The sequence below is a fragment of the Cervus canadensis genome, chromosome 6 (genome assembly GCF_019320065.1).
Source record: "Cervus canadensis isolate Bull #8, Minnesota chromosome 6, ASM1932006v1, whole genome shotgun sequence".
NCBI lineage: Eukaryota > Metazoa > Chordata > Mammalia > Artiodactyla > Cervidae > Cervus > Cervus canadensis.
This window is the reverse complement of record NC_057391.1, coordinates 78629366-78652053: the sequence shown is the minus strand read 5'-3', so window position 1 is coordinate 78652053 and position 22688 is coordinate 78629366. Positions and strand designations below refer to the sequence as shown.

Sequence of the window (22688 nt, the reverse complement as noted above, 5' to 3'; positions counted from 1 at the left end):
CCTTTATCCGCTCTCCTGTCATGGATCAGAAGGGACCCTCTTTAAGTCTGGATTTATGCATTCACGCTGGGGGTGGAGATTAGTTACTGCATGCTCACACCCGCTCACATGCACTCTCACCCAGGACTGACTGCAGCCCTCCTGGAGCGAGGCGCTGGCAGAGTACAGGCAGTAAGGCAGGAGGAAGCGCCGACACCTGCCAGGGATACCCTCCTCCATGTGCCCCTGGCCTGAAATGCATGCAGATTGCATGGCCCTGGCTACACTCAGACTGGGCAAGGCAGTGCTGAAACAGTCGATGTTCCCGCCCCGGGGCCCCTCACAAGGACCGGGATGCTGTGGTCATCCTTCCAAATCTCCACAATGGTGCAGGTGGCTGAGAAATAGCCAGGTTAAGAGAGCCTCTATACAGCTTCATGGGCTTTTGGAATAGCTCAGTTGGTAAAGAATCCACCTGCAATACAGGAGACCCAGATTCAATCCCTGAGTGGGGAAGATCCCCTGGAGAAAGAAATGGCAACCCACTCCAGTATTCTTGCCTGGAAAATCCCATGGACAGAGGAGCCTGGCTACAGTCCATAGGGTTGCCCAGAGTCGGACATGACTTTGTGACTAAACCACAAATCACACACCACTCCATCTTGGGGACCCCGTGGACAGGGATGAGCAGGGAACATAGGGAGAACCCCCAGGGCTGGCTCATGGGGACCAAGCTGAGGGCGGGGTTTGAGACTGGACTAGTCATGCAGAGTCTGCCTGGGCACAGCATGCTGGCCACAGAGGGGTTGGTTCCCCGCCCCCCCCCCCCAGGACACCTGTAGGCCTAGGAGGCTGGTCTGAGCACCATCCTGATAAAGAGGTCTAGAGTCAAGCCTTCTATTACAGATACTCAATTAGGAATTGAAGCAAAGAGTAGAATAATGCCTCAGCACAAGAAAAGAGCTTCTGTGTCATAACCCGAAATCAGATATTCAACCTTATCTGGTTTACAGTAGGTACATGGCTGCCTGGAATGGCCTCGCTATTCCAGTTAATCAGCATCTCCCCATCCTCCCAGGACTGCGTGGTATGGGAGGGTCGCCCCCCGCCCCCACAGCTCCACTCTCAGGGTCTTTCAACTGAGAGCAGCCCCCCTCCCTCTTTCTTCGCTATATGAGTATCTTGTATGCTCTTCAAAGCCCAGCTTATGATGTGTCTACTCTGGTAGGATGTTTTGAAAACATTACCAAAATGGTTCTCAGAGTTTACACTCATTTATATTCATTTAATGATGTAAGGATTTCTTGTGTGTTTTCTTCAAGGACTGACAAGGTTGCTGCAGGCAAAGATCATGCATCTTATCTTCCTTACATCCCCTCAGCAGATTCTTGGGGGCTGGAGACAGCACAGGTGTGTGATAAATATCATTTGATTGATGTACGGGACTGATATGGTCTCCAACTCCAAATATATAACATGGATTTTGCACATTAACACTAGAGCACACAGTCTTTTGTTCACAGCATATGATCTTTTTAAAGTAAAAAAAAAATTAATAAAGTCACTCTTTGGAAAAATGCCATTGGAAGATGGGAATTAACCTTGTATGTAGAAGAGAGCCTGGTGCCAAGAAAACACTGAGATTTCCATCTCACCCACTGGGAAGCCATCACTTGGCTAAGATGAGTCAGGGTCTTAGATAAGTCACATTTTCTGTATGTCTCTGTCTCTACATCTAATACTATGAAAGCCTGAATAAATCCCGGGTTACTCAGTTTTGCATGACCATGATCCCTACCCCTTTTTACAAGCTCCCTTTCCTTTCTCTTAAAATGAACGCCATGTTTTGAAAGTTTTTTTTTTTTTTCTACTAAACAGTAACTATCAACACATTAGTACATTTCCCCCGTCTTGATTACTCATGGACCAATAGAACAATCAATGTTTTCATTGGCGTCAAGTGACCAGAGTAACCACTACATGGAGTTGCTAGAATTCCCCCCAAAAGGAAAAGCATATTTTAATTAGCTTTTATACGTATGTCTCCAGTTCTTGAACAGTACTTACTGTAACTTTTTGAAATTCTGAAGTGAACCCACTGACCCCTCTTTCTTCTGGTGAGCCTGTCAAGTATTCAGGACCCCAGAGACTGGAAAGTTTTAAAGGGGAAGGTCTCTGAGTTCCCTTTCTGCCATGGAATTCCATGGCTTTATGGTTTTAGTGAAAGGATGGTGTCATTAAATCCATTCGACCATTGACTTATTATTGAAGACACATTTCCAATAGCTTGAACACATGTCATCTGGATTTAAAGAACCAAAAATTGTGGTGTTGGTGGGTGCTCATCCAGTGATAATAAAGCTTGAACATAAAGTTTGTTCTCTAACCTTGGCCACATTAATTGGAATTGGAATTTCAGCCATAACATTTGACTGAGAAAGGGAGGTGGTGAGAGAAACTGATGATGCAAATTGCTTCATATACTCTCTGCACAAAACTCAAACCTTGGAGAGATGTACCTGAGGTTTTCTGAACTGAATTCCGACTCCAGGAATCGTAGAAACTGGTCCCGCCCCACCTGGTCCTTCAAGATCTCATCGAAAGAGAAGCCCCATCTCTTCACTCGCTGCTGGCTGGGCTCTTTGCTTTGGGAGAGGGAACAAAGGTGGTCAATACCAGGCAGAAACCTGTGGCACAATTTCTTCAACAACTCAAATTTATTTAGCTGTCACAGGCCAAAGGGAAATGTCTCATTTAAGTGACAGATTCCATCAAACCTGCATAAATCCCGAATGCAGACTTTTGTAGACCAACACTAGCCAAGGGTAAAAAGTCTCTTTAAAGAAGGTGTTTGAAAGGGGCCACATTGAGGGGATGCTTGCCAAGTGCTGCTTACAGGACATATAAAAACTCCACTGATTTGGCTTCCCTGGGCCACTCCTATCAGTCATAGGTCCAACTCTTGACTCCATCATTTTTTTTTTCCACTTAAAAACTGAGGATGCTTTGTGAATCTGATTTTTCATCAAAGATGCTGCCCCCACCTCCTGCCCCTTCCTCAATTCCCAGGGGAAAAACAGAGTCCAGTTTAGAACCAAGTGATGTTCAACTGATCAGAACTATGTCAACTCATCCTGGATAAACCCAACACAGGTGCTTAGAAGCAGAATGTTGCATCCATTCATTGATTTAACCACCACCTGCACAGTGTCTACAAAGGTCTAGGCATCGTTCCCAGCCTTCACACCTGTTAACTCACTGAGTCCTTGAAACTACTCTGAAAAATGTACTAACACTGCCCCCATTTTGCAGATAGGGAAACTCAGGCCTGGTGACGATTTACCCAAAGACGCACTAGGAGGGGATGGAGTTGAGACTCAAGTCCAGACAGCGTGGTTCCAGAACACAGCTCTCAGCTCTGCTTTGCTGCCTCACGTCCACGGGACTCCCTCCAAACCAAAGTGTAGGGAGGGGGGACAGAGAGTTGTTCTTATTCATTTGGTGTTAGAATATGAAAATATTTCCTTCCGCTTCTGTCTTTCCATTTACAGTTACTTTGCTGTATTTACTCCTCTGACTTTTTCAAGCAGCAATAGGTTTCTAGTTCATGAGCTATATACTGCTATCTCTCACTCAAGTGGTAGTCTATGGACCAGCAGCGTAATCTCAGGACCCATCTCAGGCCGGTGGAATTGAAATCCACAGCTTAGCAAGATCCCTGGGTGATTTAAGTGCACATTAAACTCTAAGACACATTGGTCTAGCAATATTTATTCCCGCCCCCCTTTTTTGATATCCATTGATTTATTGATGTTTAATTTAGGTCCAAAAAGAATCAGAGGTTTACCAGAACACACAATTACAAAACCAAAACAACAATAACAAAATCCCCAAACCCTTAAACGTAGGCAAGTATAATAATAAGAAGCAGTGATGGTAAATCTTGGGTGGTGTTGTTTAGTTGCTACATCATATCCAACTCTTTTGTGACCCCATGGACTGTAGCTCACTAGGTTCCACTGTCCATGGGATTTCTCAGACAAGGATACTGGAGTGGGTTGCCATTTCCTTCTTCAAGGGGATCTTCCCAACCCAGAGATGGAACCCATATCTCCTGTATTGGCAGGTGGGTTCTTTACCACTGAGCCACCAGGGAAACCCAAATATAGGAAAGAATAGTAATAAAAACAAGTGATGATAAGTCTTAGTAGGGGATGGTTATTATACCAGAAAACCTAGGCTAGGGGAACTACTGCCAGTGAACAAAAAAAATTTTAGAGCTTCCTTGGAGCTAAGACAAAGAGAGATTTGAATGGATTACACCACTTTCAACATTTGAAAGAGGTAATATGTAAGTTTGTCAGTAAAGACTACTTTTGCTCTAGTATTGAATTATAAGAGGAATTGTCTCACAAGTCTTTACATAAGGAGCACTGAAACTCAATGAATGGTATTTCTGATACCTTTATTTAAAAAAAAAAAGTGCAGGGAACTTTTACATACAGCTATTGGATTGCCAAAAAGCTCATTTGGGTTTTTTCATAACATGCAAACTTTTCAGAGTTTAATGTGCACTTAAATCACTCAGGGATCTTGTTAAGCTGGGAATTCCAATTCTATGTGTCTGAGGTGGAGCTAAGATTCCACTGCTGGTCCACCACTTGAGTGGGAGATAACAGCATGTGTCTGTGAACTAAATACTTTCAACAAAAGTCAAAAGCATAATGTTAAATTCTAGGGTGGTGGAGGTATATCTCTGGAGAGCCAAATAATGCTGTATGTGGCTTCATTGTCATGGAGGGCATGGCAACCCACTCCAGTATTCTTGCCTGGAGAATCCTCATGGACAGAGGAATCCGGCGGGCTATAGTCCATGGGGTTGCAAAGAGTCAGGCATAACTGAGCGACTAAGCACAGCACAGAACAGGTTCATTGTCACTTGGCTTGAAACAAGAAAACTTCAAAAACTGGTGGAGAAAATATTCCATTCATTTTCAGGCTTTTTGCAGGAGCTCAACAGTAGCCATCTCTTCACTCCCCAAGTCCAAACATATTCTCCCCATGAAGCTCTGTTGCCAAGGACGGAAGGTGGAAACAGAAAGCATGTTGGTGTGGAATGAATGCTAGCCACATTCAAAGGCTCTTGCCCACAGGGTTCAGAACCACCACACTGTAGCCTCAGCAAATGATGTGAAGAAGGTGCATTTTATCTGCAAGCGCTAAGCTGTGAGCCCTGCACTGTAGCACAGTGTACCGCGATGACATCCACATATTTCCCTTCTTTTTAAAAAGAGACACAAACTTTTTAATGATGTCTTCCATGGAATTTCTCAGGCAAGAAGACTGGAGTGGGTTACCATGCCCTCCTCTAGAGGATCTTCCCAACCCAGGGATCAAACCCAGGTCTCCCACATTGCAGGCAGATTCTTTACCATTTGAGCCACCAACAATGAGGAATTTCAAGAAAGATCTTTTCCCAAAGTTCCAGGCTGGGCTTTCTGTAGTCAGCCAAGAAGACAGATCCTAGATTCTCTCAAACTCAAGCCACAGAATCAAACTCAACAGCTTTCCAGAGGACAAAAAGCGTTGTTACTATCCCCACCCTGGGGTCTAGGCGAGCAGTAAATGGAAGCCCCACGAGCTGCAGAAATGCATCTGCTTCTGCCAGGGTCGTGCTGTGACCTGGGATGGCCACCAAGGTTGCAGGGCTCTTTGGGGATGGTGTGGATGACAGCTGTACCCCAATCAGTGGCTGTGTCCAGAGAGCCAGGTGTGGAAAGTTGCTCAGTCTTTGAAGTGACTGCGTTATGGACACACGTCCACCACCAGTGTCACCACTTTCTGGTTTGCAAGCAGTGAGTCCGTGTTCATCCCACCAGGTTCCTTGGTGGTGGCAGGGGAAGGGTGGTGGAGGATAAGGGCCATTTTGGGGGCAAGCCAGAGAGCCAGGGGTGTCACTAGATGCAGAATCAGAGGCCTGGGACAGATGTCTGGACATACAGATAGCTGCAAACTCGGCCTTCAGCAGAAACAAGGGGTTTTGGAGAGATAGGCTACCCTGGTGTGGTGGTTTCCTAGTTGGCCAACATACCAACAAACTGGAAGGCTTAAAACGGAAATGTATTCTCTCACAGCTCTGGAGGCTAGAAATCTGAAGTCAAGAAGTTAACTGGGCCACACTCTCTCTGAAGGCTCTAGAGGAAAACCTGTTCCATGCCTTCCTCTTAGCTTCTGATGCTGCCAGAAATCCTTGGCATCCATGGCCTGCTCATGCCTTACTCCAATCTCTGCCTCTGTCATCACATGGTATTCTGTCTCTGTATCTGGTTTTTCACATGGCATTTACTCTGTATGCGCCAGTGTTTCTGTTTTCTCTCCTTATCAGTCATATTGGATTGGACTTCCCTGGTGGCTCTGTGGTAGAGAACCCGCCTGCCAATGCAGTTAACGCAGGTTTAATCCCTAGGTGGGGAAGATCCCCTGTAGCAGAAAACAGCAACTCACTCCAATATTCTTGCCTTGGGAATCTCATGGACAGAGAAGCCTGGCGATCTACAGTCCACGGGGTTGAAAAAGAGTTGGACACAACTCTTAGCCACTAAACAACAACAGCAACATATTGGATTAAGTGTTTACTCAATCCCAGGATGACCTCATCTTAACTAATCACATCTTTAATGGTCCTGTTTCCAAATAAAGTCACATTCTGAGATTCTGGGAAGGACTTGAATTTTTAGGTGACACTATTCAACCTAGTACATCTGGGTTCCTTCAATTATTCATTATTCACAATCCTATTTCTGTGTCTGGACACCCTACATCTGCTCCTTTTCTTCTAATAATCTGGTCATTGGGATCTATTCTATTAAATGCTTCTTGGATATAACTTTTCTATACATGTCTTTCTTGTACCTCTTGGTTATTTCCAAGCATCATCCCTTTGAAGGTTCAAGATCAGATGTGAACATGTTGCTACCATGGAATGGTCTTTGTGGTTATAAAATAATTCTGAGAAGTTATCTCTGGACATTCATCCCCAGGTGACTGGTATAATAACTTTCCCTTGGCCTCACTCAGATAATCCATGGAATTCACAGCCCCTCTATTTTCATCCATTGTATAGAAAGGCTTTCTCATGACACATCTCTAATTATGGTTTTGTACCATCACTTGACTTTTTAAAGAGTTTATGTCATTGTCTCTGCAGACAATCTCATTGTCTATCTTGTGAGCTCTCTGAGGGCAGAGACCACATCTTTGTATTTATCATAGTGCTTTTCACACAGCAAGTGTTTAGCACTAAAGGGAAATCAGTAAGAAAATGTGTACAGTAATGTGGATGATGTGTCCTTATATTGACATTGATGTGTCCTTATATTTCTAATCACTAGCTGGATGACTTTTTCCTACTCTAATTTCTCTTCCATGCCCATTGCTTCTCACCAAATTCCTGCCTCCCACTGAACAGCCCAAATTAACACAGCCAAGACAGGTGGCTCTCCCAGGGAGTCTGTCTTTCATTCCAGCTATTTGCCCAAATCGAGAACAATAAAGACAGATTCAGAATAAGCATCTATCTATAAAAACATCCAGCTATCTTCAAAAGGTTTTGAGTTACTGGAAAAATTATGAAATGAGGGATTGTTCCTTAAAGAGTAAATAACTAATGAGTCCATCTCAAGATCAAGGTTATTGAAGGAACAATCACAATATTAATGCTCCAAGAAAACCTGAGGGTCCTAATACTTCAACAAGGAGTGGTCCTATTGTTTGTTACTGTGTAACAAACCATCTTCAAACTCAGTGGCTTAAAACAATTTATTCTTCTCTCTCAACATCCCGTGGGTTGACTGGGCTCAGATGGAAGGTTCTCACTTGGGGTCTCTCAAGAGTTGTAGATGGATGGCAGCTGGGGGTGGTGTCATCTGAAGGGTGGACTGGATTGGACATCCGAGATGGCTCATCACATGGCAGATGATGCTGGTTTTGGCCAGAAGCTCAGCCAAGGCTGTCAACCTCCATGATCTCCCTAATTGCTTGAGTTTCTCATAGCCAAAACGTTTTAAAAAAGAATGTCTTAGGAATAAATGTCTCAAATGATCAAGAGCTGTTTCATGACCTGTTCTCAGAATGTTACTCCCACCATACTCTGTTGGTTAAATAAGGCATCAAGGTCAGCCCGGATGAAAAGGGAGGGAGGTGTCCCCTTTCCATGGAGGGAGCAATCCCTGCATACAATGAAAAAAGCACTGATGGGGCCATATATGGGGACTGACTACCATAGGGAGGGAGATTGACTAATATCATGGATGTACATTTTTATCAAACTTGCTGAGCAGCTCACGGACCATTTCTGCCTAGCAGCAGATCAGGCTGGTTGGGAGTGGATGCCTTTGACCAAGTAGGATGAGCTGGGTTCCTTGTAACTTTTTACTCATGTGCCTATTGCCCAGCAGAGAAAGTCAGACCTATATCATGTGGTGAGGGCAAATCATGAACCCTAATCCTGCAGGCAATGCCAGGTTCTTGTTAGAGCCACTATCTGGCTGATGGCATCTTCCTGGGGACACTTCCCTGGTGGTATTCAGATGACAGTGAAGTGAAGTGAAGTGAAGTGAAGTGAAAGTCACTCAGTTGTGTCCGACTCTTGCGACTCCATGGACTATACAGTCCATGGAATTCTCCAGGCCAGAATACTGGTGTAGCCTTTCCCTTCTCCAGGGGATCTTCCCAACTCAGGGATCAAACCCAGGTCTCCCGCATTGCAGGCTGATTCTTTACCAGCTGAACCACAAGGGAAGCCCAAGAATACTGGAGTGAGTAGCCTATTTCTTCTCCAGTGGATCTTCCCGACCCAGGAATCAAACTGGGGTCTCCTGCATTGCAGGCGGATTCTTTACCAACTGAGCCATCAGGGAAGCCCTGAGATGACAGCGCTCTCTCCAGCTGAGATCTGGCAATTTGGGGCTGATTCTTCCTCAGTGATGAGCCCTGGCAATCACTATTTTCTTTATCTAAATTTGACTTCTCAGAATTTTCACTGAGTAGACTTCATGTATATCCTTTAAAAAGGCAGTCTTGTATTGCCCTCTGAACATTCCCTTTCTCATTCTTGGATTTCTAGATCTAATAGTTTGTCTGAGAAGGAGAGAGGATTAAAGCACAATTTCTTACTGTCTATGCTACATCCTGCATCATCCTGCCAATTATTCTATTAATGCCCATGGTTGTCCTCGGCTGGTTTGTCTATAAACCCTACATGGCCGAGACAGTATGTTCATCTCTGTAGAATCCAGACATTATCTGTGATGCCCTCTGCCCTGGGCATTGTAAAGAGTCTGTACCCATTTACTCACGCCCAGGAGAAATCACAGCCCGCCTCAGATGAACATGAAGGCCCAAGCAACCCCTGCTATCTCCCATGCTGCCTCGACTCTTTCACACTGCTTCAACCATCTTCACCAAAAACCAACTTCACATGAAGTGTTTGAGAGGGTAGAATCCTTTACTGAAGTTGGAGGGTCTTGAGAAGGGGGTACACATTGCACCATCCGGCAGCAGGCAATTTAGAAATCACATATTCAGCATTCCCACGTGGAAAAGTCCTCGGACACCTCAGCACCAGGGGTTTTCATGGCTCTGAATGGAGGCTTGCTCTCTCTTGTCTTTCTGCTCCTCTCTCCACCCTCACTTTTCACTGCCCTGAGGTCTCCCCTCTTGGGGACAAAAAGTACACTCATCTCATTTTCTTACGGGGCACAACCTCTCCACTTGTTGGGTCTCTGCCAACACGCCTGCCCTTAGGGCCTGACTCTGTGCCCCAAGTGACATTAATGTCCTTCGCCAATGAAGAGGAATCCTAGAGCCGGGAGGTAAGACTTCACATTATTCACCTCGCTACGTGGGTATCTTGAGAGACTTTCTTACTTAGAAGATAGTAGGTCTCAGTACTATTTATTAGTTAAACTAAATTAAACTGAAACTGAGAAAAAGATGACCTTTGATTATTTTGCTGGTCACCTTCAGCCTTTGTTTCATGCACAAAGGCTGTTTGATCTCTAGACTGAAAAAGCATGCTGGCGCTGATCCCTGACTCCCTATCACCAGAGGCAGGTTCCCAATCACTGCCAGTGTCTGACTGGGTGGGAATGTCCTGCTGGGAGGAGAAAGAGGGCCTCATAGCTTCTCTTCGTTCTCCCTTGTATCTGCATCACTAGCTTGAAGATGAACAGAACACTGTAGGTGTTAGGTCAGATATTATGATTACAGTGGAAGCCTTAGCTGTAAAAACAGAGGCAGAACCTAGTCGTGGGGGCAGTGAGTCCCTTGGGGACAAAGTGCTGATATGTTTGAATAAACCAACAGGCCAGGTGGTCACCATCTTCCCGAACTATCATGCTTTTTGCCTTTTGTTGTTGTTGTTGTTGACTTTCAAGAAAGAAAGAGGAAATCCCAATGTTATCAAGGTGAATTAAATTCACACACTTAACCTCTCTTCCTTTCCCAGATGCCAACAGCATTGCCAACAAAATGGTCACTTTTCCATTCACCCTCCATCCAACCTATACATTCTGAGTCCCTACTCCATGCCAGACATAGGACTAGATGCTAAAATAACTGTAAGTCTTATTTAGAAAGAGATCCAGGGGGAGGATGTGATCTAGAAAGACTGGATGGATGTGGGGTGGCCACTACAGACTGAGTGGTCACCGAAGGCCTTTCTGAGAAAAAGACACCAATGCTGAGTGAGGCTTGAATAAAAAGGGAAGCCAGCCATGTGAGGGTCTGTGAGAGTGGTCCAGGAAGAGGGAACAGATGAGAATCTGGAGTTCAGTGAAATATTAAAAACAAAATAAAACATAGAGTGTAAGAGGCAAATAAATTCCCTACCAGCAGAGGATAAATGTTGAGGAACTTTGGGAACTTGTGAAGCAGGTGGGTGTGTGACAAAACTGATCGTGGGCCACCTAGGCTTCCAGTGGGGCCATCTGGGAATGAGGTAAACTGGGTGTTGCCAGCAGAAGCCTGGGAAAATCCCAAGCCCTGAGCAGCTAGACTGGAAGTAGAGGCAGTTGGTAGGTACTGAATGGGGGGACGTAGGAGAGAAACTCAGAAATATGAGACATGGGTTCCCTGGGCCGAGAGGGACTCTAAATAAAAGGGGGACATTTTCTGGCCAGCTTCTCACATGGGAAGTAAAGCCAGAGGGTGGTGCCTGTGTAACCTAGGTAAGGTAGAGTTAATATGGATAGAAAACATCTCAGCAAGGCAGGGAGACTTCTAAAGATGCTGAGGTTTCCTCCTACTTCTCACTGGTTTCTGCAGATCTCTTCGTGTTCCCCTAAGATCCCTCAACAGATGGGAGAAGAGTGGCCTTCTTGGGGTGCGCCGTGGAGAGCAAACTGAATAACTTAAACCCCATCTGGGCCTGAAGCAGAGTGGGTCACCTGGCTGCAGGAACGTCAGGCTAAGGAAGGTTGGGCTTTCAGATCAGGCCTGTACACTAGCATAAAATTAAAAAACAAACAGCGCACCACTGCCGGAAATTATTACTTAAGTGACCTGGAGAGGGGACTAGGCACTGGTATTTTTTAAAATAAGCTCTCCAGGTGGTTCTAATATATAGTGAAAGTTGAAAGCCAAGACCTTCATTTATGAAAACCAGTAGTACCCCAAATTGTCTGAAAGGACTGATCTGCTCTGAACAGTGATTGGGGTAATGAAACAATGAACAGAAACAATGATTCTCTGATCAGTGATGCCCTATGAAATAAACTAAGTGGCAGAAATAGAGGGGAGATATGAGAAAAATCTGAATTACATCCTCAGGGCAATTCAAGAGGATAAACATCACTAGAACGGAGCAGGCTGTGAAGAAAAAGCAGTCCAAGAATATTATAAATTCTTGGAAATTAAAAGCACAAGTGTCAACTACCCCTCCCAACACTGGTGAGACTGGTGACTCTGAAGAGTAACTCAAGAGATTCTATCCTTGAATATAGAATAAAAAGACTAAGAGACGGAATTTTTAATAGAGAAAAGATAAGAGATAGTGCTACTATACCCCAGATGACCAGAATTCCTACAAAAGGATTTCCTGAAAAGAGAGAGTAGAATGGAGAAAAGAGTATCAAAAAAAGGAAAGGGAGAGAGAGAGAGAAGAGAAGCAAGTTAAAGAAAGTTAAAGGAAGATTTAAGTTCTTGGATCAGATCAAAGGGACTATCAAGGGCATGACAGAAATAATTAAAAAGTTTCCTTTCTTACATGGGCTTCCCAGGTGGCGCTAGTGGTAAAGAACCTGCCTACTAATGCAGGAGACATAAGAGACACGGGTTTAGTCCCTGGGTCAGGAAGATCCATTGGAGGAGGAAATGGCAACCCACTCCAGTATTCTTGCCTGGGAAATTTCATGGACAGAGGAGCCTGGCAGACTACAGTTCATAGGGTTGCAAAGAGTCAGACACAACTGACATGATTTAACATACACACACACATGACTAGACCAGAACTAGGGTAACAAAGCTAACATAAAACGCGACTAATAAAGAAAAACTCAAGGAAGAGAAAAAGAAACAAGAAGAAAAATTAGGTTCAGAAAACATAAACAATTGTAAAGTAATTAGCCGCCAACTAATAAAAATAAATGGAAAAAAAAAGAAAACATAAACAGCTGGGAAAAATGTTAACTATGTGATCTGAATAAATGTGACTGCTTTCTATCCCAACATCCAAGGCAAAACACATCACTAGAAAAATGGCAAAGAACACAGAAACATGCAAGTCATCAAAGAAAAATGAGTATGTAGTAATCGTAAGAATAGATTCTCAAGTATTTTAACAAAAAATATAAGTAAAATGAGTTTATTTTAATCTATCAGATTTGCAAAGATGAAAAAAATTGATAATACCTGGGCTATTTCAAAGTTATTTGAAATACATATAAATTGGAAGAAAATATAGTATGTTTACTTTATTCCTACATGAGCACACATGTGCTGCGGAGCACTGCACATCTTCTCAACCCTTCATTTCCTATTCCATGTTGATTTTTGCCCAGTAATTGCTTTTTATCACAGCAACTGCCCTGAACACCTGGATTTGCAAAGATATGGCATCACTGAAAGGAATATAATGTGATCTAATGTTGAAAAGAGGGATCTACCTTAAGCCAGTCATTTATACAGTATCTGACAGAGGTCGAATATCAGTGTTTCCCTTAACGATTTAGAATGTGTCTCGGGAATCCTGTGAGTTCCCTGCAGCAGCCCAGAGTGCTTGGGTGCAGTTTGGGAACCACGGCATTAAACTATCAACAAAGGTTCTTTCTGGAAAGTGAGATTGGGGTGGAGCAAAAGAGAGTTTTCTTTCTTATATATGTTTAAACAGTTTGAAGGGCTTCCCAGGGGGTGCTAGTGGTAAAGAACCCACCTGCTAATGCAGGAGACATGAGATGCAGGTTCGATCCCTGGGTTGGGAAGATCCCCTGGAGGAGGACATGGCAACCCACTCCAGTATTCTTGCCTGGAGAATCCCATGGACAGAGGAGCCTGATGGGCTACACTCCATGGGGTTCCAAAGAGTCAGACATGACTGAAGCACACACACATGCACACAAATAGTCTGAACTTTTTATAATGAGCATCTATGACTTCTATTCCTTTTTACAAGGTTTTCATTATAAGAAAAGAAGTCAGAAAAAAAGACAAGGGTGGAAGTGAATGAGAGAGATACAAAGAAATGAAGAACAAAATAAAGAACTGTCTAGCCAAGGGGCAGCGGATGCAAAGGCACGACATACTGGGTTCCTGCTGTAATCTCCAACATGGCTGAAGACCCCCTGGGCTTTATTTAGTTCCTCTGCTATTAAGTAAACACACTAGCTTCTCTCATCTGTATGGGCTTCCCTGGTGTCTCAGACAGTAAAGAATCCTCCTGCAATGCAGGCGCCTCGGATCGATCCCTGCAGGTGGGAAGATCCCCTGGAGAAGGACATGGCAACCCACTCCAGTATTCTTGCCTGGAGAATTCCATGGACAGAGGAGCCTGGAGGGCTACAGTCCATGGGGTCACAAACAGTCAGACTGAGCAACTAATACTTTCACTCTTCTCTCATCCATAAGGAACTTCTGAATGGAACCATTGTGCCTGCTATCCCAGAAGAGCAGAGAGATGAAGACCACAGCTCTGGGGCCCTCTGCCTGGGTTCTAATCCTAATTCTACCACCTTCTTGCTGTGTGACCTCAAGCAAGTCCATTAATTCCTGTTTTCCATCTGTTCAGTTGTGAGAATAAGAATGTCTACCTGTTGTGGTGACTCATTGGAAGATACTTAGTAGAGGCCAAGTACAGAGTAAATGCTAGCTATTATTGTTGTTGCCAATGTATGAAAAGCAAATGATCCATGAATTCTTGCCCTCCAGCAGTCAGAACTAGCAACTGTGACGGACTGTCCCAGTTATCGTAAGATCCATGCAATCAGAGAGAGGTCAGAGGGAAGCCATGAAGGACCCACATACAAAGCTATGAAGAGGTAGAAACCGTGGGCAAGGAAATCATTTGGGTGGTTACATGAGGAGTTTCTGTTCTATTGATTAAAAAAAAGTCAAATTAAGATAAGGTATAATAATAATCTCATGATCTCATGCACTGTGCCCACCCCCCACTTCCAAACATTAAAACAGTTTTTTTTTTTTTACCTCATCTCTATGTCCCATAAAGCGATATCATCACTGATCCAGGGATTGGACGGCTCAGCTGGTGTGATCAAGGGGTCATATTCCATGTACTGTTCCGTGTAAGCAATTAAGCTGCAGGAGGAAAGCAGAGCAAAGAATACCACCGATTTCCTGTAACAACAGGTATTCTGTTTAACACAAGCATCATATCAGTCTTCATATAATTCCAAGTTAAAGGGAAAAAAATTACCTCCACTCCTACTTCTGACAACTCAAACTGTTTTCATTTGTCCTTGTTCTTTCCCCATGATGGACATAATGTTTCTGCATTATTGCAGTCATAGTATACACATACATTTTATATCTTTTTCCCACCTAACTCTTTCCCTGAATCTTGGTGCATCCCTCCCTGGTTACACTAGCTTTACTGATACACTGGTCCAAACCTGCCTGTGTATCACCCTCCTACGGGGACTGCAGATCTCAGGGCATCTGGGGCACACAGTGGATGCTACAGTTTTTCAAGGCTGCCAGCCCAGCATTCCCAGCTGGAGGATTTCTTTACGATAAAGCCTTTAAAGTCCTGGCAGACCAAAAGGAGTTAACCTATCTAAAGCTTCTTTTTTTTTTTTTTTTTCAAAAAAAACTCAGTTTTTATAGTTATAATTTAAAAAGTCATACATAATCTTTTAAAATAAAATTTCATTTTTTTAAACTTCACATAGTTAAAATGATAAAATAGTGCTAAACAATTTCCTGTACAAAAAGCAATAGCAATGCTTTTTCTCTTATCCCTTCTCACAGAGGCACTTTCTGTCTTTATTTATTTATTTTTTTTAGCATTTACCTGGATCTTCCTAAATTATATGTTTTCATAGCTGCTTTTGATTATCAATTTTAAACAAAGATTAACTTTCTACTCACCAGACCCCCAACTCCCTCCACCATTTCCTCCCATGACCCTCCCAATATAACACTTTTGTTATTATCAGTAGTCAGTGTTCATGTTATTAAACTATATAATAATTGTTTGCTGCTGGGCTCAGTAGTGTATTACATTTTTTAAGTGTTCTAACAAACCTGTAAAAACACTTAGCAATACTTTCCCACATTTTAAGCACATCAGATAATCAATCAGTTCTGTCGCTCTGTCTCCTGGAGGCCCTCTCCCCAAAGTCTTGAGTCCCCTTGCTCTAGTCTGAACCGTCTGTTCTATAGGGTTGATGCAAAACCATCATCTCAGGCCTTCCTTCACTTCTGTTGGAGCCCTGGGTTCCTGGATTCCATATCGGCCTGTTGGTTTTATTCCCTGATTGTGCTGAAGCACATCCTTTAGTAGTTTCCCTAGAAAGGATGCATAAGAGCTAAATATTTTGAGTCTTTGCAGGTGTAAAAATGCTTTATACTTCGCTCACAGTGCTGGACATAGAACCCTGGGTTATAAGTCATTTTCTTTCAGAATTTTGAAGGCATTGCTCTATTTTTTTTTTTTTTTCTGGATATCCAGTTTGCTATGGTACTATTGAGAAGTCTGAATCCATTTTAACTTTTGTTCTTTTGTTCGGTTTCTTTTCTCTCTGGAAGCTTAGAGTCGTCTCTTTATTGCTTATAGTGCTTTCAAATTTCCCCATGACCCTTGCTGGTAGTTTTTATTCACTGTGCACAATGGGCAATCAATAGGTAAAATATATATATTCACATAGATATATTTCCCAGAAATCTCATGGTATGTCTTTGGTAATTTCATAACCTTCATCTCCTTGGTTTTCACTTTTTATAATACTTTTAAATTAAATGTTGGAATTGATAATCCAATATTCCTAAATTTTCTCTGTTTTTTGTTCTCTTGTCTTCTTGTCTAATGGTTCTTCTGAAATTTTCTTTATTTTTTTCATTATGGACTGTCACTTTCTTACATTTCCAAAGTTCATTCTTGTTTATCATAGTATCTAGTTCTTGTTTTATGAATGAAATATCTTCTTAGGTTTCTGGGGATATTGTGTGCTCAGTCATTCAGTCATGTCTAGGGGCTTCCCTGGTGGCTCAGGGGTTAAAGCATCTGCCTGCAATGCGGGAGACTTGGGTTCGATCCCTGGGTTGGGAAGATTCCCCTGGAGAAGGAAATGGCAACCCACTCCAGTATTCTTGCCTGGAGAATCCCATGGATGGAGGAGCCTGGTGGGCTACAGTCCACGGGGTCGCAAAGAGTCGGACACGACTGAGTGACTTCACTTTCACTTTCAGATTATAGCCCACTAGGCTCCTCTGCCCATGGAATTTTTCAGGCAAGAGTATTGGAGCAGGTTGCCATTTCCTATTCCAAGGCATCTTCGCAACCCAGGGATCAAACCTGAGTCCCTTGCACAGGCAGGCAGATTCTTTACCTCTGAGCCACCAGAGAAACCCAAAGTAGTGGTAGAGAAACTTGTTCTGCAAGACCGAAATGGTAAATATTTCAGGCTTGGCAGACCAGATGGTGTCTGTTGCAAATACTTGGCTCTTCTATTATGACACAAAAGCAGCCACAGATAATTTGTGAATAAATGTGTGTGACTGTGTTCCAATAAAACTTTATTTGCAAACACAGGGAGTGGAGTGGAATGGATTCGGCCTGTGTGTTAGTTAGTTAGCAGTCTCTTGCCTATGGGCATCTACACCTGGCTCCTGAGAGCAGGGCATGGGAGGGGTCAGGGGCCCCACAGCTCGTATGCAACTCACTCAGTAATTCTCTTGCTTTCAGCTTGCCCTTTATGATGTGATGTGTCCGAGTTCTGAGCTAATGGGACTCAATTTCTCCAGAGAATAAAGTGCCCACCTCCTGTGTTTGTCATTAGTGGGGAGAGAGGGTCTCTTTGTGGGCTTGGAATCACGGATCCAAAAGTTCCGGAGACTGACTACCTATTCCTCTAGGGTTACCCCCATGCCTCCTTGCCTCCCAGTCTTGGGTGCCTTCAAGAACAAAAGCCAGATTTTGTTGGGCAAACTGGTTTTGTTATAATTCTCCCACCCCTAACAAGGAGGTCATAATGTTCTTCATTCTGTCCCCATTCAATTTCTTTTTTATTAAATTTTGAAACATTTCTGGCATAAAATTATAAGAGCATCACCCTTGAACTCACCACCCAATAAAGAGAAACACAATATTATAAATAGAGACAGAAGCCTGTGGTCATGCTCCTTAATTCCATACATTTGTGATCTTGGAAAAATGTGTGGAAATCGTTCATTCATTCATTTGTTGAGCTTGTGAGTTTATACTCTTTTTATTCCTTTACTGACATGTTATTTTTGGGGAGAGAGAGAAGACAAATATTTGTCCACAATATTATTAGTATCTTAAATGAATTTATTATAATTTATGTAATCATTTCCTTTATATTAGACATAAACTTTTTCTTTATTTAGTATACATAGTTCTGGCTATAGTAAAACATCATTGTTCACATAAGTTTTTCCGTCTTTTAGGTTATTTATTTAGAATTAATATCCATAAGTGGAATTATTGGACCAGCAGGTATAAATCTTTAACTTTCCCGTAAGCACTGCCATCTTGAGTGTCACCAGCATCCCCTGTAATGGCAGATTCAGAGTCAAAATTTCTGCTAGTGAATTGCAAAGAGCAGGCGTGGCCAAGTAGCTTACTTCTGAGAATGTGAAGAAATTCGTTGGCAGCTCCATCTCATTGCTACTCAAAATGTGGTCCATGAAGCACAGCACAGGCATCACCTGGGAGCTTGTAAGAAATGCAGAAGCTCAGGCCCCACCCAGACCTACTGGGTCAGAATCTGCATTGATAATAAGATCACCAGGTGAACGAAATGCACATTAAAGTTTGAGAAGCACCACATCCCGTTCTTCAATGTCCTGAGAGGCTCAGGATGTTTTATTCATCAAACGAAGATGAAGGAGCCTGTGATACTTTTAGTTTTAAACACACTGTCTCATGCACGGACTGTAACCCCACGGGGTGGGAGGAGCAGTGGACCGAATTGAAAAGCTTTGGTTTCTAGTTCTTCGGTGAGCCATTGAACTGATCTTTGTTGAGTTCGGGGATTCTCTGATGGTTCAGATGGTAAAGAATCTGCCTGTGATGAGGGGGACCTGGATTTGATCCCTAAGTCAGGAAAATCCCCTGGAGAAGGGAATGGCAACCCACTCCAGTATTCTTGCCTCGCGAATTCCGTGGAGAGAGGAGCCTGACAGGCTATGAGGCAAGTTCGCCATATATTACCTAATAATAACCTTGATGAGCCCTCAGGACCTTTTGATAAGAAAATAGGAAAGCATTTCAAGAGTCCTCCAATTACCCCACAACTATAAGATAGATGCTTGCAACCACCACAGGCAGCGCACGTCCACCGTCCTGTAAATCTCTTGCTGGTGGTACATTTGGGGTGGGCGAGGCTTCATCCATACAAGCTGTCCAGCATCTCAGATGAGAATGGACAGGCACGGGAGCTCTAAGGGAGCACTCTGACAGCAGGATCAAGAGATGAGTTGGTGCTGTGACAGCTCCACAGGCAGCCATCCCGTTGCCACCTGGGCCAATCTCATGCTTCCTGAGGTGAACACATCCAGACAGAGAGGGTGATGCACTCCAATCCCACCGGGACAGGAGCTCCTGGGCTCGGGACCCTGCCTGACCTTCCCCTACATACCTCTTTGTCCAGCTGTTCACCTGTATCCTTTAATAAGCTGGTAAGTGAAAGTGTTCCCCTGAGTTCTGTGAGACACTCTGTAAATTAACCAAACCCAACAGAGGACTCATGGGAACCGGTTTATAGCCAAGTCAGACAGCAGTTGTGGGGAACCTAAGCCCATTATGACTGGCATCTGAAGTGGGGTGAGTGAAAGTCTCTCAGTCGTATCTGACTCTTTGTGACCCCTTGGACTCTACAGTCCATGGAATTCTCCAGGCCAGAATACTGGAGTGGGTAGCCTTTCCCTTCTCCAGGGGGTCTTCCCAACCCAGGGATTGAACCCAGGTCTCCTGCATTGCAGGCGGATTCCTACCAGCTGAGCCACCAGGGAAGCCCAAGAATACTGGAGTGAGTAGCCCATCCCTTCTCCAGGGGCTCTTTCCAACCCAGGAATCGAAATGGGTTCTCCTGCATTGCAGGTGATTCTTTACCAACTGAACTCTGGCACTATCTCCAGGTAGAGTGTCAGACAGAGTTAAATTGTAGGACAGCTAGCTGGTGTCAGAGAATCGCCTGGTGTGGAGGAAACATCCCCACGTATCTAGTGTCAACAGAGCGGTGAGTAAGGTGGCGTAAGAAAGTGAAACTGTTTGTCACTCAGTTCAGTTCAGTTCAGTCGCTCAGTCGTGTCCGACTCTTTGCGACCCCATGAATCGCAGTGCGCCAGGCCTTCCTGTCCATCACAAACTCCCGGAGTTTACTCAAACTCATGCCCATCGAGTCGGTGATGCCATCCAGATATCTCATCCTCTGTCGTCCCCTTCTCCTGCCCCCAATCCCTCCCAGCATCAGCATCTCTTCCAATGAGTCACCTCTTCACATGAGGTGGCCAAAGTATTGGAGTTTCAGCTTCAGCATCAGTCCTTCCAATGAACACCCAGGACTGATTTCCTTCACTCAGTCATGTCCAAATCTTTGCGACCCCATGGACTATAGCCCACCAGGCTCCTCCGTCCTTGGAATTCTCCAGGCAAGAATACCAGAGTGGATTGTCATTCCCTTCTCCAGGGGATCTTCCCGACCCATGGAATGAACTCAGGTCTCCTGCACTGTAGGCAGACTCTTTAACATCTGAGCCACCAGCGAAGCCCATGGTGGTGTGAGAGTAAAGGAAAAACACAGGGAAAGGAAGACTGTTTTTTTTTCTCTACACAGCATCCCAAGAATGAAGTATATATATGGCATCGGTACATAGTATATGAGGGGGAAGAAGGAGAGATGCTGTCAGGCTCCAGGGAAAATGGGCAGTGAGGGCTGGCTTGCAGCTGTGGGAAGTGATTACTCAAGGGGAGCAAGGGCATGGAATACAAAGCATTCTGGGAGAGTGACCATCATTCTGACTTTAGAAATACAACACAAATGTGCTGCCGCGTTCCTAAGGAAATCAGGGCCTCTGGTGGGAAGGAAAGCTGGAGACAGAATGTGAGAAGGGTGAACAGGAGCGTGAGTTTGCATCCCCTTTGGTACGTGTACTTTCTAAATGATGATGCACGAAGCAGGATCGGGCAGGAAGAGGATCTGAAAGGGAAGGGAATGAAAAGCAGAGCAGCACTGCAGACACAGAAGAGAAACGGTTGCTTCTTATTAATTCATTCGTCTCTCTTTCTTCACGTTGGAGAAAACAGGGAGGAAAGACAATGTAAAGAAGGAATTCCTTAATTATGGGCCACCCAGAGAAAAGATATGCAACAGAGAAACTCGGGTTGAGGGAAGGGCCATGGAGGTGAATGTGGCCCCTTAGACAGAAGAGCATACGCCAGGCTATCACGGCCTTTCCAGGTCTTGGTCCGGATACAGGCACCCTGTCTACAGTGTAACCTCTGGTGTTTTCTTTTCTATCACCTAGCATGATCTGGGAGAGAGAAGCAAGGACTCTGCAGTATCTGGAATCACATAAAAGCAATGTTGTAATGACCTCTTCAGCCCCTTTTTTTTTCCTCCCTGAAAGTATCATTAGACATTAAGCTCATAGACTTCTATCACCCTAGCAGGTTTTTAATAGACCCTTAGGGTCTGCAGTCCCTTGCTCATTATCTCATTTCATGAATTACATTTCATGATCACAGAGGGGTCAGGAAGCAGAGGAGGAACCAGCTATAATTTCAGGAGGCAGCAGTGATCTAGGACATGGGCAGGCAAGGTGATGGTAAAAAATCAATTCAGCAGTTGGTTATGATGCACCCATGGCTCCCAAGGATCAGGTAAGGATAAGCTAAGTGCAGGAGCAGATAAAAAATCACACACCACTATTTCTCCATGTGGGACAGCTTGGTGTGATCTGGGCAGTGACTGGCCAGAGCTCAGTACCACTAAAGGTGGAGAAACATAGCAAAATATAGAGACTTTCCAGACAATTTGGAACTAAAATGTATAGATTTTTGCGTTCTCAAAGTTGGTTTGTCTAGTGCTATAAAGCTGGGCTGAATAAAAAGTGGATCCCCTTGAGCACTCTTGCAAAGAAGAGCAAGACCTCACCTATTTGGCAATTTCACCTATTGAGGAAACACAGGTAAATGACCAAAAGGGCCTCGGAGCAGAGTCTACAATGAAATACATATGCCCCAAGGCTCACTGCCTGTTATTAAGAACAGCGCACTTCATGAAGACTCTTTTCCTCTTGCTTTTGGATAGAGACTAAAGAACTTGATTATTTGATTTTCTGGTGTGGTAGATCTGTTTTAAAAATGGAATCTATTTCCCCAGTCCTTGAATCTGATCTGGGCCTGTGACTTGCTTTTGTTAATAAAATGCAGCAGAGGTGTCAGAATGCCAGTTTCAAGCCTCAGGGAGCTCTGCATGTTTTGGCTCTCTTGCTTGCAATCCTTCTGTCCCCAGGCAAACAAGGTCAAACTGGCCTTCTGGAAGATGGGAGACCATGCAAAGCTCTGCCCAGTGGTCCCAGACGAGGTCATCCGAAACCAGCTGAACCAAACATGTGAGTGATCCCAGGCAAGATCAGTAGAGCAGCCAACCCAACCCACAGAGGCACACAGACACAAGGGTGGTCCAGCAGACACAGACATGTGTACAGAGACATATATACACAGACATGTGGGCACACAGGCTGGCAGCTAGCCACATGAACAACAGTAAATGTCACTTGTTTGAAGACACTATGTTTTTAGGTGGTTTGTTACTCAGCAATAGCTAACTGATATACCTGGCCTGCTACATATTGGAAACAGGAATAATTTAGAGCGGAAGAAGGGCTACTGGAAACAACCATGCTGACAGAAATAAGAAAACAAAGCAGCTACTAAAAAGTAAAAACAGACTCAAAGAACCTACTGGTCTGGGGCCTTGATGGCTCAGATAGTAATGAATCTGCCTGCA

The 22688-nt window shown here is 44.0% G+C and overlaps 1 protein-coding gene across 15 annotated transcripts in view; it reads right to left on the bottom strand.

Moving 5' to 3' along the window:
• Positions 1-22688, bottom strand: part of RGS6 (regulator of G protein signaling 6) — a 589904-nt gene that overhangs the window by 50238 nt on the left and 516978 nt on the right. For all 15 annotated transcript variants that reach the window (XR_006270116.1, XM_043472448.1, XM_043472452.1 and 12 more), the window contains exons 13-14: positions 14677-14787; positions 2499-2624 (exon numbers count right to left, since the gene is read on the bottom strand). Coding sequence is in view for 14 of the 15 variants with exons in the window: in XM_043472448.1 (XP_043328383.1) it covers positions 2499-2624; positions 14677-14787 (237 nt within the window). In the remaining variant the exon portion in view is untranslated. The remainder of the gene's footprint in view (positions 1-2498; positions 2625-14676; positions 14788-22688) is intronic.